At 50.9% G+C, this 18,090-nt stretch overlaps 4 protein-coding genes across 4 annotated transcripts; all 4 read left to right on the top strand.

The window, feature by feature from the left end:
- Nucleotides 1-395: 395 nt before the first annotated feature.
- Nucleotides 396-2,462, top strand: LOC128731900 (CLIP domain-containing serine protease B9-like). The gene is made up of 4 exons (XM_053825055.1): nucleotides 396-486; nucleotides 982-1,480; nucleotides 1,542-1,831; nucleotides 1,898-2,462. Exons 1-4 carry the CDS (start codon nucleotides 396-398, stop codon nucleotides 2,194-2,196), a joined length of 1,179 nt encoding a protein of 392 aa, XP_053681030.1. The 3' UTR covers nucleotides 2,197-2,462.
- A 598-nt stretch (nucleotides 2,463-3,060) lies between these two features.
- Nucleotides 3,061-8,364, top strand: LOC128724660 (CLIP domain-containing serine protease B8-like). The gene is made up of 8 exons (XM_053818418.1): nucleotides 3,061-3,370; nucleotides 3,445-4,035; nucleotides 5,801-5,919; nucleotides 6,071-6,290; nucleotides 7,010-7,176; nucleotides 7,251-7,362; nucleotides 7,435-7,733; nucleotides 7,807-8,364. The coding sequence occupies exons 1-8, from the start codon at nucleotides 3,102-3,104 to the stop codon at nucleotides 8,139-8,141; spliced, it is 2,112 nt and encodes a 703-aa protein (XP_053674393.1). The 5' UTR covers nucleotides 3,061-3,101; the 3' UTR covers nucleotides 8,142-8,364.
- Nucleotides 8,365-9,180: 816 nt separating this feature from the next.
- LOC128724550 (CLIP domain-containing serine protease B8-like) lies at nucleotides 9,181-11,369 on the top strand. Its single transcript, XM_053818310.1, has 6 exons — nucleotides 9,181-9,265; nucleotides 9,366-9,585; nucleotides 9,758-9,924; nucleotides 10,012-10,123; nucleotides 10,188-10,486; nucleotides 10,550-11,369. Exons 1-6 carry the CDS (start codon nucleotides 9,181-9,183, stop codon nucleotides 10,882-10,884), a joined length of 1,218 nt encoding a protein of 405 aa, XP_053674285.1. The 3' UTR covers nucleotides 10,885-11,369.
- Nucleotides 11,370-14,819: 3,450 nt separating this feature from the next.
- Nucleotides 14,820-15,706, top strand: LOC128721987 (zinc finger protein 250-like). Its single transcript, XM_053815798.1, has one exon. The coding sequence runs from the start codon at nucleotides 14,820-14,822 to the stop codon at nucleotides 15,675-15,677; it is 858 nt and encodes a 285-aa protein (XP_053671773.1). The 3' UTR covers nucleotides 15,678-15,706.
- Nucleotides 15,707-18,090: the final 2,384 nt, after the last annotated feature.

Here is an 18,090-nt window from a genome sequence, read left to right as displayed (position 1 = left end):
AGCCACTCGATACTGAATCAACACAAACTCCTCACAACGCCGTTTCAGTGAGCCTTTCGCGTTGTGTCATCCTCTCCGATAACGCTCGAACGGCGTCAGGGAAACACAACTGTACGCAAATGTCTGCGAGGGCAAATAACAACAACAAAAAAGAACAGCAAACAAACACAACGGCCATCCTAGCGATCGCGGTGAGATCGGTCCGTTTGGCCGCGGAATCATTATTAGTAGCTTAACGGTGCTCGATCGCATCGGATCGCGTGGCAGAAGCTTCAGAGACTCAGCGCGAATCCCTTCAGTTAAGGTCGATCGATTCGAGCCACGGCACGGAAGTTTCGATCGCAGACGGACCTGTGTTGCAGATTGTGGTGTTGTACCGGAAAACCGGAAAAGCGATGATCGTGTTCGATCGTACCGTTTGGGTCACGGTGTGCGTTCTGCTTGGCCTGCTCGTAGGAGGATCTCAGCAACAGCAGCAACCACAACGTAAGTCACTGCTCCACGATCATGCACATCTGGAGGGCCCAGCGTGGGTGTGTGTGTGTGTTTGTTGGACTACGTGCCAATAAACCCGTCCGCGCAGGTTCAGCCGAAATTCCGTTGTTTGTCGTTGGTTCGAGTATTTGCTCAGCTGTTAGCTGCTGGAGTGGATTGGCAAATGAGTGACCTAACTCGATGCCGTCTAGTAGCCTTGTTTCCAGAACCGGTTGGCTGCTGGCCAGCCATGGTGGGCTTGTGTGTATGTGTTGTGTTTGAGGGTCGATTTGGGGTTACACGAACGGTTCAAGGACGGCGTTGGTGATAACGTGCTTCTGTCAAAATTCACAAACACGCTCTAATCGGCGTGCGGCCAATGAAATTGAAGGTTACAGCGCGTTGAGGGAAAACTGGGACGCGACAGAAATAGCACGCAAAACCTTCACCCGGTGAGACCCGTTTCCACTAACCTGCATAAAAAACTTGTTCGTTTGCCTGTTGCAGAATGTGTGACGCCATCGAAGCAGCGCGGACGTTGCATCTCTATCTATGAGTGTGACAGCATACTGAACTACTTCAAGGAGCGCATCCTCACGTGGGAAGAGCGCGAGTTCCTGCGTATGTCTCAGTGCACCGGAGCAACGGCTGGCCGGCAACCGTTTGTGTGCTGTCCTGGAAATAGTGCCAAACCCGTGGTTCAAACAAGCACCGCAGCTCCAGCTCCAACGGTCTCAGGAACCTCTGGAGATGTGGTACAGGAGCAGCTCGTCGGAGGACTCCTGCCGAATCCGAAGAAGAACGAGTGTGGTGTCAGCATTGGGATGCGGATATACGGAGGCGAGAATGCCGATATCGATGAGTTTCCCTGGTTGGCGATGATGCAGTATGAAAACCGGAAGGGTGAACGTCGATACAGCTGTGGAGGATCGTTGATCAACAAGCGCTACGTGCTGACGGCAGCTCATTGCGTGACCGGTGAGGTGGAACGTAAAGAAGGCAAACTGTAAGTAGTGGGGAGCAACCCAGGTCACCTTCAACGCCTCATTGCACTTCTTCTTCACCAGCGTTGGAGTACGGTTGGGCGAGTACAACACCAATACCGAGATCGACTGTGTGATGGAGGATCAGGAGCAGATCTGTGCCGATCCACCGATCGATGCGACGGTCGAGTCATCTACTGTGCATCCAGAGTATGATGAGGCTGCTCACGCACATGATGTCGCACTTGTCCGGATGGGGCAAACCATCGAGTACACGGACTTCGTACAACCCGTCTGCCTGCCGTTGTCTGACTTCCGAGCTTCGAAAGCGGGAGAAGTGAACTTCGTGACCGGGTTCGGTCGCACACTTAAAGGTAAGCTTCCGTGACCTATCAGCCTCGCCTAGCTCTAACCTGCATGGTTTTTGTTTTCTTGCACAGGAAGCCGCAGTGTGATCAAGCAGAAGCTCGGCATCAAGGTGTACGAACACGACCGTTGCCGGGAGAAGTACGCGACCAAAAATGCGCTGATAACAACGAAGCAGATCTGCGCTGGAGGGGAATTCGCGAAGGACTCGTGCCACGGTGACTCAGGTGGCCCACTGATGAAGCTGCAGAAGGTCTGGTACCTCGAGGGTGTCGTCTCGTACGGTAACCGGTGCGGTCTGGAGGATTGGCCAGGTGTCTACACGCACGTGCCAGCGTACATGGAGTGGATACGGGCCAACATTAGGGCGTGATCAATGTCCAAGGAGATAGTGAGAGAACCAGCTAAGTCCAGTGAGCAAAAGCGATCAACGAACAGACTGGGGAGTTTTACGTTAGCTTAATAAGATAAGACAACGCCCATTAGGCGGTGGGTTTAATGGCATTCATCATTGTACACCGGTCGGGTCGGGAACGCATTCTAATAGTTTCGCCTCGTCAGAAACACGCCCGTTCACGTAACGAAGTCGTCACAGGCGATCGATCGATAAGGGATACTAAATAAACACTACTCTTTTTCCTACCCAAACTGGCTTCTATCGGGAGGGCTATCACGCTACGGATGAATTTAATGAATCGTTGTTATAACAATAGGATGCAAGCTGCTTCATTATGAACGCCAATCGACGAGCCGGCTTTCGAGTGCACGGACTCGCTTCAAGGCTGCTACACACAAGTCCATTCGCATTGCGTCACCGTACGCGTGTATGTGTGCACGGGACAGGAAATGCCAACGGTTCGAAATATCAACAATCGCTTCGATGGTCGCCAGGTCCACGACCAACCTGTTTTCAAGCATCACCACACAGACACCGAGCAGGCTGCTGCGATCGCTCCACACGATCGAGCTATCAGTTGTGCTTGGTTCATCTCACCGTCAGGACCGATTATGGTGCAAACGTTCCGTCTATCTGTTCCGGTATCGGTTGCTGTACTCCTGCAGCTGCTGGTCGGACAGTTGTCCTTGGGTGTGCTTGGACAGGATCGCTGCCGGACACCCGATCATCGGGATGGAGCCTGCACGCCGGTTCAACAGTGTGCCAGCATCCGGGACGAGTACTTCAGCAACAACCGAGTGCTGAACGAGGACGAGATTGATTTTCTGCGGCAGTTGCAGTGTAAATCCAAGGACGTCACCGTTTGCTGCCCGGATGGCGTCATGACGATCGATCGCAATCTCACGGCCACTAGGGATGGAGATCTACCGAATCCGCGAACATTCGAGTGTGGGTTGAACACGCTTGCGGATCGGATCGTCGGAGGAAACTACACTGCGATCGATGAGTATCCTTGGTACGCGTTGCTCGAGTACGTCTCGAAAAAAGGCACACGAGCGTTCCAATGCGGTGGGTCTCTCATCAACAACCGCTACGTGCTGACGGCGGCTCATTGTCTAGCTAACAAGCGCCTGGACGATGGTGAACGACTGTAAGTGTCCTGATCCTGCGTGGGCATCACGCAGAAAGTGACTAATATAGGAAGAGCGTTTGCTACGTTTACAGGGTTAGCGTGCGACTTGGAGAACACAACACAGCTACGGAGCTGGACTGCGAGGACGATGGTACGATGGAGGTGTGTGCGGATCCACCGCAAGACTTCGGCATAGAGGCACAGATCATACACCCGGGCTACGAAAAGAACGGAGCTTTCCAGCACCATGACATTGCACTGATCCGTCTCGATCGGGACGTCACGCTCAACAACTACGTTTCGCCGGTTTGTCTGCCAGTGGACAACTTCACACCAACCAGTCCGAACGTCAACGTGACAGCCGTTGGATTTGGACACACTGGGCGGCAGAAGCACAGTGGCATCAAGAAGCAGGCACAATTTCCGGTGTTCGCGCAGGAAGAGTGCGATAAAAAGTGGCGAAACGTGCAGATCATCGAACAGCAGCTTTGTGCCGGTGGCGTTTTTGGGATCGATTCGTGCAGCGGTGACTCAGGTGGGCCACTGATGACGCGCAGGCTTTACTGGATACAGGAGGGTGTCATCTCGTTCGGTAACCAATGTGCCCTTGAGGGCTGGCCGGGAGTGTACACTCGCGTGTCGTCCTACCTGGACTGGATCCGTGCCACTATTCGTGGGGGAAAGTAAACCTTACAGACGCCGGTACGAGCTCGCTAGCACACCGTTCCGTTGTTACTCGGTTGAATGTGATCTTCATTGGTCTCTGTAAAATGTAATTATAAATAACCATAAGCTTGATGTTGCAGCATGGAAGATGAAATAAACGATTGAAAAGGAACCATTTTCCACCCCTACATTCACAAGAAAATCTTATCAAACACACGAAACGAAACGCACACACTTTCTACTGAATAATGTTTGCAAACCAGACTGTATGCAAAACAGCGGCATATTGTTTGATCGTAGAGTGATCTCATCAGTACGGGGTTAGATGCTACGCCCTCGACATCAACCTGCGGTATAGTGAAGTTCAAAGCAGTTTAGATGCTACGGTTGCAATGTTGCTTATCACTGGTAACGTGGATTTTCCGCAAGAACTGGGTAAACCGTACCGAGCCGAAACTTTCCCACCGGCCGAGTGGTGCGCTATCAACTGGCCGAAAGGTCGGATAGGGTGTAAAATTCCCAGCTTTTGCATCCACACAAACACGCCCTACACTCTCTGCACTCCTGAGTGCCTTTCGCAGGTTTCATCTCAACCACCGGTCGGTACTGGTCTGCATATCTCCCTGGAAGCAAACATATCTCCCTGGAACATGTGAACCGCGTCGATCACGTTGCATATGCTGGTCAGGAGTGCTGGGAATTCCCCGGACATACCCACCAAGGTATTACCCGGGGAGTAATGAACAATCGCACCTTGGTATGTTGAGTGTAACTGAAGAAAACCGCAGCTTTCGAATGAGAGAAAGAGTGAGCGAAAGATAAAAATCACACGAACACAAACCGGTAACACAAACGGGGAACCATACCATGTCGCGGTGTCATGTGCTTTTTCGACGAGAGTGATCAAGCTCATCACGATTCCGCCGGTCAGAAGAAGGTATGTTTAGCACCCCTAAAACCCCTAATGGCGTCTTTCCACCCCAATGCAGAGTGAGTTCCCCCCGGGGGTTGGGGATTTCTTTCCTCGCGAAAACTGCGCTCGTTAACTTGGCGCACGGATCTTCTTGCAACTGGCGAGATGAGGGAGTGATCTTGCATGAGATGGGAGTTTGGGGAAGCAAAACAAAAAATAAAGTATCATCGACATTGTTAGACAGGTCTTTGTGGCACGTTAGGAATACCCTCACGTATACATCGATCGACCACCCATCCGATCGTGGGGGGGCTTCTGAGGTTGTGATCGGCAGGCTTGTCAAATCGACGATCAGTTGGGTTTGTTTTAGGTATTGAGCGAAAGGTGATCATAAAGCTGGGTTATTTGAGACTCTTATTAATCGTCCTTAAACCCCCGAAACAAATTGTATTTGTAAACTTTTTATAAATCATTAACCCCATTGTTGCTGCTGAAATCTCCCACAACTTCGATCCTCATTCAAACTCATATCGTTGATACTATTTGTACAGCTGCCCACGACGCCTTTGAAAACATTCTCTTCTACAGCATTCACTGACCAATTCACCGCACTAAACAACTGACGATCCCCGTTTCACGATCGGCAGGACACGCGTTAGACACCGCTGAATCTGCACCCGAGAGATCAACTGATCGACAGCTCCATCTCCCCAACTTCACTCACTCCGGTGGGTGTGTGTGAGTGCTCGCAATGCGTTTGATTATGCTGAGCACCGGACACTCCTGAAGCACCCCCACCCACCAAGGGTGAAGCAAGCTTTATCAGCTGGACGAGCCCGCACGCCGTTCTGCTATTCGCTAACGGAAAGTGCTCCAGACAAGATCATGCCGTCTGTGCTGCTGCTGCTGCTGCTACTGCTGGTGTCGTTGGTGTCGTTCTACGGTTGTGCGGTTGTACCGACGGTATCTGTCGCCGGGTATGAATCAGGTAAGCATTCCAGTGGAACGTGAAACGTGTGGCGAAACACCAAAAGAATGCCGACCATTTCCGGTCCTTGATGGAAGGCGACTTTCGAGCAGCTTTCAGCGTTTCGCGCACTCTGACGGCTCTCCATTTCTCTGCTCGATCTCATCTTCAGACGACCGGCCCGTGTGGGAGTCGAAGACCCTGTGTAGCATTCCAAATGAGGACGATCCAGGTGTTTGCCGATCACCGGCTGATTGTGCCGCCTATGGCAAGATCAACGACGCGTCCAGCTTAGGATCGATCGAGCGGCTCAGCTTCATCAAGCAGATCCAGTGCAACAGCTCAACTGCCGTGCCGCTTGTGTGCTGTCCAAGCTCCACCGAATCGTACTTGTAAGTACAAACTACCCGAAATAGGCTTCCCGAAAACCCGGTATCAGGCACCTGATGCGCTGGTGACGCAAAACCACGCAAGATCCCTCACGAAGATGCCGTTAATTAACAATCGAGCGAGCTTTTTTGCTTCCTTCATTCCGGCTGGGGAGTTTCGGTGAGCCACCGTCACTCGCCGGATAATTGGCAGACTCCAGCCGAACGGACACAAAACGTGCGATTGATCGAGAACCGGCGATGCCGTAGTGTGAATCACCTCCACGGCTTTCAATGCGCGTAGCTGTTCCGTGCCGGCATCCACGTTCAAGCGCCTGGACTGCAGACAACCTGGAGCCTCTCCCGCAGGCCGGCCAAAAAGGTTAACCAATGCCGGTCTGGGCATATGCAAATGCTTTGCTCGTCATGCCCGCACTCGAATGACGCCAATGCACGCCCCAAGCCGTAACGCGTCACGCGCGGAAAACTCGAGCACTTGCTAATGAATCGATAAACATGTGCATTTCCGTAGCCCTGCGCAAGGGCACCATCACAATTTGTAACTGTCGACCTGAAACCCCCGTTGGTGCTGTGGTGCGTTGGTCATTTCTGGGGCACGCTGATAAGGGCACCGTTCGTGTGTGTGTGTTTCATGAGCGAGCTCGAAAAATTTGGGAAGTTGTTTTCGCGTTCCGGCCGAAGCCACTATCACCGTTGCCGTTTTTCTCGTCTTCCTTCTGCAGGCAGCCGGTGGTGTACGAGACGACGATCGCGAAGAATCGCGTCGCTAGCCGGCTTGCGTTTGATGACGACTCCTGCGGCAAGCAGTCTTATATTCCGAAGATCCGTGGTGGCCAGCTGGCCGAGATAGACGAGTTCCCATGGATGGCGATGTTGTTGTACGTGCGAGGTAAGTGAGATTCCTGGAACTGACGCGATAGCTCGTAATTCCGCAATCAATTCCGGCTAATCGCTCGATCGCAGGTAACGACCGGCCAGTGCAAGGATGTGGCGGGGCACTGATAAGTCGCACTTTTGTCATCACAGCGGCCCACTGCGTGACGGGTCGCAAGTTCCAGCAGGCCAAAGGCCGACTGTAAGTGCGAGAGATTGTCTTTCCTTGCGGTGGAGCTTCTGCTCATTCTTACTGCTTGTTATCTGTTTCCAGGGCATATGTGCGATTGCGTGAGTACAACACCTACACAAACCCGGACTGTGTGTACGAGAACGATCTGAAGGACTGCTCGGAGGACATGATTGATCTGACGCCGAAGGACATCATCCCACATCCGATGTATGATGGAGACTCCAGCAGCCAGGAGCACGACATCGCGCTGATCCGAATCGATGAGACGCCATCGTTCAACGATTTTCTACGCTCGATTTGCCTCCCTGAACTGAGCTACGAAAATGGCCCGTCTGCCAACAAGCGACTGAGTGTGTCTGGTTGGGGACGCACGGATTTGTGTGAGTATCCTGTGAAGCCGTGAATCAATCCATTACTGGCCCGTGGCAATCAATGTGACCTTCTATCCGACAGTCAAGGGCCACCTGCGACCTGACGAGCCGAGTCCGATCAAACTGAAGCTTCTGCTGCCTTACGTCAACTGGAACCAGTGCAGCAAAACGTTCGGACCGTGGCAGTTCCGGCTTGGACCGGGTCAGATGTGTGCTGGTGGTGAACCTGGCATGGATACGTGTGCTGGTGACAGTGGATCACCGTTGATGAGCTACGATATGCAGCGTGGAGTCTGGAACATCACCGGCATTGTGAGTCTCGGAGTGCAGAATTGTGGCGTTGAAGGTCTGCCTGGAGTCTACACGAACGTGCACCACTATGTACCCTGGATCCGGCAGTACGTCGGGGCGTATTAGTGGGTCATTAGCTGTGCCGCTCGGCAAGGTCAGACAGCCTACACTGTATGGTCGAGGTTGATACCGGATCTAATAAAAAGTAGATCATCAATCCTGGCAGGAATCAAAGCACACATGAGATGTATGCTGATAGGGAACGATAAACACGGCATAAAACGAATCTTACTTCTACGTAGCCATAAGTTAATATGCAACATACTCCATTTCGAATATCAGGTGTAGCCCCCCCCCCCCCCCTTTTGAATGCCTTTAGCTTAATAGTTTTAAGCGGGATTATTTTTTTCGACGGCATGGTTCTAGGATACGCGCTAGCGCTCAATAAAGTTATGCATTTATGAATCGTCATTTTTATCCCATGTAAGAGCTTCTACAATTATTTACTCACGAATAAAGTGATAAAGCTACTCAATATTTAAGCACGATTTGTTTCATTTATCAAATGCGTCAATTAAGTGACTCTTGATTTTTTTTTGTTACGCAACATACTGATCGAGAACTAGGGGAAGTCTTGTGGGTGTGCTTGAACAGGATCGCTGCCAGACACCCGATCATCGGGATGTAATTGGCACGCCTGGTTCAACATTGTGCGAGCTTCCAAGGACAAGTACATCCGCGCCAAGCGAGGACGAAATCCTGACGCTTTCCTGAGGCAGTTGCAGTGCAAATCCAAGGACGTTACTGTCTGCTACACGGACATGCTAGCGGATCGGATCGTAGCCGTAAATTATGCTACGATCAACGAGTATCCTTTTTACAAAAGCTTTCTTTTCTAAAACATTCAACAGGTCACCAGCAAGATCCGGAAATACGCGTTCTACGATTCTACGCAAGGACACGCATTGGACACAGCGCGACTCGCGCGTCATTGATGAACTAATCGAGATGAACCCTGATCGATTATGATTATGCTGAGCACACCCACCCTCGGAATCACCCCGCTCACAAACCCAACTCACAAAGGGTGAAGCAAGCTATATTAACTGGATGAGTTCGCTTGCCGTTCAGCTATTCGCTAACGGAAAGTGCTCCAGACAAGATCATGCCGTCTGTGCTGCTGCTATTGCTGGTGTCGCTCTGCGGCTGTTCGATTGTGTCGACGGAATTCGTCCCAAGACAGAAAACAGGTAAGCTCTCCAGTGGATCGTGAAACGTGTGCCAAAACACCGAAAGAATGTCGACCATTCCTTGCTGGCTTTCCATTTCTCTGCTCGATCTCATCTCCAGGCGAACTACCGTTATGGGACCAGGAGGACCTGTGTGGCATCCCGAATGAGGTCACACCAGGCATTTGCCTTCCGCCGGCTGATTGTGCCGCCTATGGAAAGATCAACAACGCATCTAGCGTCATATCGATCGAGCGGCTCAGCTTCATCAAGCAGATCCAGTGCAACAGTTCATCTGCGGTACTACGTGTGTGTTGTCCGAGTTCCACTGAATCGTACTTGTAAGTAGAAGCTTCCCGAAATAGACTTAAATCTGGTGTTCGGCATCGAATGCGTTGGTGATTCAAATTAACAATCGAGCGAGCTTGCCATTGCTCCTTTGATTCGAAATGAGAATTTTCCCGCTGGTGCTATCTCTAATGCCTTTTTGTTTTCTCGTCGTCCTTTTTACAGCAAGCCCGAGATTAAAGCGAAAATGGGTGGAAAGAAACGCGAAGCGCACCAGCTTACGTCAGATGACGACTCCTGCGGCAAACAATCGTACATAGAGGATATAAATGGTGGAGAGCTGGCTGAGATCGACGAGTCCCCGTGGATGGCGCTGTTGTGGTATGTTCGAGGTAAGTTACATTCTAGGTGTTCGAGCTTGATTTCTAAAACCACTTTAATTTCGCAATCAATTCCGTCTAATCATCGATCAATCGCAGGTCACAGTCAGCCGCATCCAAAATGTGGCGGGTCACTGATAAGTCGCACTTTCGTTATTACGGCGGCTCACTGCGTGACGGGTCGCATGTTTTATGAGAATTATGGAAAGCTGTAAGTGTGAAACTGCCTTCCTTTATCGTGGCGTTGCATCACCCCATTTGTTATCTGTTCGTAGAGCGTTTGTGCGATTGCGTGAGTACAACATCCACTCCGACCCTGACTGCGTGAACGAAAACGACTGGATGAACTGCTCGGATGGCTTGATTGACCTAACGCCGAAGGACGTGATCCCGCACCCGATGTTCGATAGTGAGTCCAAAAGCAAAGATAACGACATCGCACTGATCCGGATCGATGAGACGCCACCGTTCAATAAGTTTCTGCGCTCGATTTGCCTCCCTGAACAGAGCTACGAGGACGTCGAGTACGGTAACAAACAACTAAAAGTGCACGGTTTCGGACGCACGGATTTGTGTAAGTATCCTGCTAGAACAAACGATTGGCCTAGAAAATTAAAAGTGTTCTTCTCTCCGCTAGTCGCGAAAGAGCTGGGATCAGACGTGATGAGTCCGATTAAACTGAAGCTCAATCTGAAGTACATGGACAGGGAGCAGTGCAAAAAGTGGTTGGGGTTGAGGCGGTTTGTTCTCAAACCGGGCCAATTGTGTGCTGGTGGTGAACCAGGCAAGGATACGTGTAAGGGCGATAGTGGGTCACCGTTAGTGAGCAATGATAAACAGCGCGGAGTTTGGAATCTCGTCGGCATTGTAAGCCTAGGGTCGATGAACTGCAGCAAGGGCCTGCCTGCGGTCTACACGGACGTGCACCACTATCTGAACTGGATCCGGGAGACTGTTGAGGCGTTTAAGTAGGTCATAGATATGCTTCGTTTAGTAGACCATAGACCTTCGATAACTTAAGCTCGGTTTGAACTTTCCTGGTTTGGATCCCGTGGAGGTACGACCGTTAGTCCGACTTTCGTAATGCAAGGACACTGATATCCTTGGGTGGTGTGTGACCGAAGGTCGTTGAGTTTGCTGCCGATTACGATTCCGGATCATCGGAAAATAGGTCACATCCTAGCGGGAATCAAAGCACACGGCGGTTGGAAGCTTTCACATTACATAACGAATAGTTCAGCAACGTAGCCAACGTTGTCGTTATGCAACATACTTCACTTCGAATGTCAGATGTAGGCCCGTTTTAAATGCCGTTAGCTCTGTAGATTTTAGTAGAATCATTTTTTTCATGGTTCTTGGTTACGGCTTAGTACTGAATAAAGTTAGGCATCATTTTTTGTCTCATCGATTCGCACATCAACGCTAGAATAAAGTGAACAAACTTGTCGATTTTTCAGCACAAATTGTTGCACATATCAACCGTACGCGTCAATGAAGTGACACCATTTTCAAATGCAAAACTCTGTACGAAAGACGGTTTAACAGATCACCCGACAGATGGAAATGAATTGACCGTTTTCCTCACACAACTCCCCTGTAACGATGGCTCGTTAAACAGTGTGTTGGCAGGTTCCGTAAACACATCGGATCGTTCGAATTCGCTCGCTGGCCCCCTCGATCCACCTTCCATGCCATTTTCCGATGCCAGCTGGCTTGGCAGCCGAACTGTAAACAACTTTCTCCGAACCCTTGGTGTGTCTATTTTTCAATTTCAATCAAAACCTTGTCACAACAGCCCGTTACCCTGTGTCGGACTTGACCACAGGGCCACCCCTGTTGCAAGAAGGTTGGCATTTCTTGAGAAAACCCAGTTTCCATCCGTGAAATGGACGTGAACGGACGGGTCAGTCTCGCATCTTCATCAGCGTGATTACGGCCAGGCTCGGGTTGAAGTTGACCACAGGACACAACGCCCTAGCACGTCCTTCGAAGGCGGCGAACCGGCGTACGGTTGACTGGAGTTTATCGATTTCCTCGCAGGGTTCGATACGGGCCGGGAAATGCATGAAAAAAAGGCCACGCAACAAATGGCCAGAAAGGTCCTTACAGCGAACGAGAAATGGTTTTGTGCGCGGGGAAAATAAAAAAGGGAAAGTAAATTAATCTAGCAAAAAGGATCGCCGCCGGTCGACGCTCGTGGTACTTCTGCAATGGGGAGTCGAAACGAAGCTCACCAGATAAACTCACGGCGATAGCAAGGACGAACAGGACAAGCGGGAGCCTATTCGGCTTGTCAACGGTGAGCTGTAATTATGGTTGAAAGTGACGCAAAAGCCGCTTCACCTGAGGAGGCCCCTTCGGTTGGCCGGTGGTCGTTGGAAAAACGTATATAAAACCCCCAGCTCCGGTCAGCTCTCGAGCCCACCCGAGTATCCTTGAGAGAGAAAATGTCGCACGGTCGGGTTTTCCAATCAATTTCTCACGATTAGCAACGTGTGCACCGGTGAATGGGAAGGGCACCATTCGGCAACATCATTATGTTTCATGTGCTGGAAATTGGTAATGAATTAGATGAAGTCTCCCTCCGACTTCGGGTGGTCACGTGCCGCTTGGAAAACGGCTGAAGAACGCCCCGTCGGTTTCTCCACCCGAGCCGGACCGGTCAATCAAGGAAGAATGTGACCGAACACGAGACTTTCCGCGTCCTCGACGGACGATCAACTCTAACAATCGCTCACAGCGATAGCGTAAAACGACGGCAGGACCAAAAAGGAATTGTTTCACTTTCTCGAGAGTCTTCAAACGCAACGCGTAACCGGGTGGGACGCCGTGGAAAAAAACGCGAGGGAAAAGCGCAATCCCGTTGCAAAAACCGGATTAAACCGGAGCCAACGAGCTAACTCGATTAGAAACCGGTCTCAGCACAAGAACAGCATCCCAATTAGCATTCATCGCTGCCGGAACGGTGCACCTCGGGTAACTTTCTCTGCGGCGTGAGAATCCAGCCAGGACCTTTGGACGCCCGAAACGTTGGACATGGAATGGATGGCGGGAAAACCCGTTCGGAAAACTTCAACCCCCATAGTGAGAGTGGGACCGGGAGCCCCTTCGAGCACCTAGTGACCGTTCGACTTTCCACCGGTACGGTTTGATAAAATGTAATTACGCCAATAATCCTCTCAAATTTCACCTCAAACCCGATGCGGCCACTGGCCACACTTTTCTTGCGCTTTCGCGTGCCCGGGAAAAGTTACGCAGGCAATATCTCGAGATGCTGTGTGTGGCGGGCAAAAAGGATCAAATTACAGCTAACGAGCGCGCGTAACGGGCGAAAGGATCAGCCAGGACTTGCCGGTGGTTTAGCGTAAGGGTCAGCGAAGTGAAGCGAAGGGACGGCCACCGGTTGCGGCATCGGTTTTCACGGACGCGATGGGTGTAAGGATGCTTGGTGAGGCCACAGAGAAAAAAAACTTCTAACATGCGAATGGAAAACGGGAAAAACTTCCCCAAACTCCTCAGACGCGTGACACACACCCGGATGGACACAGGCCGTTTGTTTGCATTTTAAAGTGAAGCCTTTGGGCCGTCATGCCGTCGTCATAGATACAGTCGATAATGTGAAGCAACAGGACACCCCACACATGCCGTTGTCAAGGTAACCGCACGCATGCGAGATCACAAAGCACCGCTCTGATGTCGCGCGGGTCATAAATTGAAAAATACTATTATGATTGAATTTGAGACTGTACTCGGGTGTTGGGAAAATGCGCATGAATTCGGGATCGGTGAAAAGCGTTAGGGAAGGAAACTCCGCAGGGATTATTCCTTCCGTCCATCAGAACGTTGAAGACCAAACAAAAGCCCTGTTCTATAGCAATGGTTTTTAGTTCAAATGGCGCAGTAAGCATGCGTTCGCCATGGATTACCGGACGTCAGATAGCGTCGATATGATGACCATACATTGACCAGTCCGTGAGTGTGGGAGAGCAAAGAACAAAACCATTCCACGGCACCGGTGTCACTTGCTAAAAGGCACACAAGCGCGCATCGAAGAGGAAGTTTAAGAATCGAGAGAAACGAACGAAATAGCACTAAAATTCGAGAAAACCGGTTCAAAACGACCCACCACGCTAATCGCCAACGGTTGCTGACAGGAACAGGCCGCTGGGATGAGCGAGAGAATGAAAGAAATCAGAGATTTCCGCCTCGAGCTCTAATCAGCGTGAACAGCATAAAACCTACCCGGTGCGTTCGTTCCACGCGATAGATGATGTTGATTTACGGCACTGCGCCGTTGCGACATTCGAACTCACGTGGAGCTCGGAGGTCGCGTGAGGGGAGTTTTTGTAAATAAATAAAGTCTTCAAACGGCGACCGAAACTCCCCATAAAAATGGTCTGTTTGTCTCATTTAGCTCAGGCTGCAGATGTTTTGCAGAGTGAAGTGACGAGTGAGGCTGTCTTGCAGTGAAGTGACGAGTGAGGAAAAGGAATAAAGGAAGAACAAAAAAATCCCGATCGACACGATCAACCTATCCATACGCAATGGAGGCGCATGATCCGCTATTTGGATTCGAATCCAGTCGTCCGTTGCATCCGGAAAACGAGTGAATGAAACGAAACGTCCCAGCGAGAGAGAGAGAGAGAGCGAGTAAAATCGCAGCACGGTGTCACTACGTGCCAGACGGTGAATGTCTAATTTTAGCGAACGTTCCGGCGTTGTGCGACTAGATCGAACTTCGGCCGGCTTTTCACGATCTGTTTATTTTCGCCAACTCCTCGTCTCCCAACCCAACGGTTGGCTGCCAGATCCGGTGTCTAACGTTGGCCAGTAACACTGCCAGCAGGATCGTGTTCGGAAGTACGCCCGCGTGCTGTGTCGTTTGGAAAATCCACTCCCGGTTGGAAATGGATCCAATCTCAGCTGATCGCCCCGTCGTTCCTTCATCAGAGCCGGAAAAGTGCTACATTTGCGGCGATCGATTCCCGTCCGGGATTGAGCTTGATCGACACCTGGCCGATCAGCACGAGGCTGATCTTCTGCCTTATAAGTGTGCCATTTGTGGGCTCAATCGAGCGCTTCCGATTCGGTCGATGCGTGCCATCAATCGACACTTTGCGCTTCATGACGTCCTCGAGCGTCACCATGAGTGTAGTTTCTGTACGCTGCGCTTTCGAACAGAACGCAACCTGCAATCACACGTGCGGTTGTACCATCGTGGTGGAACACGCAACGTGGCCACTCGAACTCGTGGTTCCGGAGGTGAACCTACACCATCAACCCATCAACTGCAGCCTCCAGCACCGGCACAAACCGAGCAACTGCAGTGTGATCATTGTGGCGCTATCTTCACGACACGCACAGCGCTTCGAAGGCACGAAAACACACACACATTGCGGGTGCGGTACGAGTGTGCTGAATGTGGCAAAGAATTTGCGAAACTGGACTGTCTGGCGCAGCATGAACGCATCCACAGCCAAACACGCCCGTACGCGTGCGATCAGTGCGCTAGTGCGTTCATTCAGCTAGCGCATTTGCGTCTGCACAAACGCGCCCGGCATAGTGGTGAACGGCCGCATCGGTGCGGTATTTGTAATCGTGGTTTCCGGTGCCGAACGGCACTGACCGTACACGGACGCATTCATTCGGGTGAGAAGCCCTTCCGGTGTGCGGTTTGTGCGGTTCCGTTCGCCGATGCAGGCACGTTGCGTAAACACGCGGCAGTGCATCGGCCGAAAGCGCTAGTGGCCGCTAGAGGGCGCTAGCAGCGATTGCATTGCAACGTGGTGGAGAGTTTGTGATATGAGTAAAAATTCGCCAATTAAATTGACCACGTGTGTCTGTTTTTTGTTTTTCGAGGGCAATTCTCCGAAACGGTCAGTGTAATGCAGCGTGTAAGGATACGTTGGGAGTGATCAACATCGGGGCCAAAAACAGCCGGCATACTCATGATCTCATTCATAGCGCGGCTCGTCGAAGCCAAACCGACAGGTGTATCGTAGCCGAGGCCGGTTGGAGTGGATTTGAATGAGGCCTAGGTCTATTTGGCCGAGTGCCATCGTGGAGGGCATCATTTGCAAAAGTAGACATTGACGAATGGGTACATCGATCACGAAACTTATCCCAAGCAACGTTGGGCGGAACGTGGTGTATTTTTGTAACCACTCGTAAAAGAGCATCTCAGAATTGGATGGAATTCAAAGATGATGTGTTCTTCGTTCAGTGTTTAGTAACATAAAATTAACGCAGTGAAGGACATCAACATGAGACATGTACATAATCCTCTTGGAGCAGATTATGTGATGTTCTATAGCATCTAGTTTCTCCGGGCTGATAATCGTTTGCATCGATTGGTGTTTGTTAGGGGATTCGCCGCCAGCAGAACATTAAATCCGCATCAATCTCGAGTGTAAGGTTTAATGGCTTAACGATTGCAACCGACCGTGGCTCAGGCCCTCGCTTTCATTTTCGCGATAAACTTCACTCGCTAGTCGCGTTTTTTGAAAAATGATCAACTCCTGCTCGGGCCGTGCGAATAAAACTCACCAAAGTGCAACGTCAGTGACAAATTACCGAGCGCTGGTCGCAATTTGCATGCGAAGATTATCCTCCCGGCCCAGCAGCCGCTCGTTGCCAGAACAAAAGGACCCACTCGAGCCCGACCAGTGTAGGGAGCGAAAGCGCAACACCCTCAGCGTGGAAATGTAGGGCAGCAGCTGTTTTTTTTTGCGTTGCTTCGTCCTTTGCAGCTCCGCCAGCGGTGCCAGAAGTCAATTTGTATCTGTCAACTGGGCGATTTAATAACGCCCCACACGGGACGAAATCCCGGAAGCCGCCAGTTAGAGCTCTATTATTCGCCGATAAATTAACATAATGGCGCTGACAAATATTAACTTTCCGTTTCGGCACTGCCGGCGCGGGTTATTATTTCGCGGATGTTGCCACTTTGCGTGTGCGATTTTTATTTTTTCCATCCCGGATTTCAACCACCCGGAGGGTTGAGGTTGACCCGAAAATCACTCCAGCCCGCCAGTATAAACCGCATCCGGAGGTTTTTCTCCCCGATCTGCCATGGCACGCGCTCGCTCGGGTTCGATTATTTCATCCCATTAACCCAGCCGGCGAGATTTCCATATGGCAATTGATTTTCAATAAAATATTCATTAATTTCTCATCAACGGCCGCGTAGTGCTGGGGATCCGGATGTCGGTCCGGAAAGCAGCCGGTACTCGGGCAGGATGTACGCAATATGTGTTCCTTTTTTCTGCCGCTGTAATTGCTTGATTTGATTTGCATTTTTAAAGCATCTTCCTAGCGCAACGAAAATCGTACTGTTAGGTGTAGAAAAGCGGACTTTTTGGGGTTTTTTTCGTTCGGTTTTAGCTTGAATAGAAAGCGGAGATGAAACATCGGGTGGCCTTCCTTTCAACGACTCCACCACGACTCAGTCTTTAATCCGCTTGATCCGATGATGCGGCATGAGTGAATTAAAGCCTCGTCCTTTTTCGAGATCCAACACGACCGAATCCTGAGGGATAATAGTTTACCGGACCACTTGTGCGTGTAAATAAGAGATGAAAACGTCATGTTTTTCTCCCGATTTGGTCGGCCCGAAATGGCCCAAAATTCCCTCCCCGTGAGCTGCGACGAGTGTGACGCCACTTGAGGGAAAACAAAAAGCAAGAAGAAAAGCGCTCCTTCCCAACTGGCACGGCTTGGTCCTTCGAACCGTACGAAAAACGGACACTTCACATGGCATTGCGTTTGCGTTCGCACTTTCAGTGCGTTCGTCGGCCACCGTGCGGTCTGATTTGCGAGCCAAAGTGTCCTTAAAGAAACCGTGAGGGGTCGCCTCGGTTCAAGGTGCTCGAAATGGGCAAGGAGAAAGCAAGGCCCACTTGTGGGCTTCACTTTGGAGTGGACTGGAGCTCGACCGATTTCCCTTTTATCTTTCGACATCGCAAATTACGTCAAAGACACACGCACGCCGGCTGGAAGGTGCGAACTATGCAAGGAGCAACGCACACTTCGGTGAAACCCTCGTGCCCGAGGACGCGCGTCCTTTCACTCACCATTATCGGCTCAAGTACCGGGAAATGGAGCAATTTGGCAGCTGGCGGTTTTTTCTCGAGGTGTATGGAGGCAGCTGTAAATATTTTATTGCATCATATTTTAGTC

The sequence above is a fragment of the Anopheles nili genome, chromosome 2 (assembly GCF_943737925.1).
Source record: "Anopheles nili chromosome 2, idAnoNiliSN_F5_01, whole genome shotgun sequence".
In the NCBI taxonomy this organism is placed as follows: Eukaryota; Metazoa; Arthropoda; class Insecta; order Diptera; family Culicidae; genus Anopheles; species Anopheles nili.
This window is presented reverse-complemented; position numbering and strand designations above follow the sequence as displayed.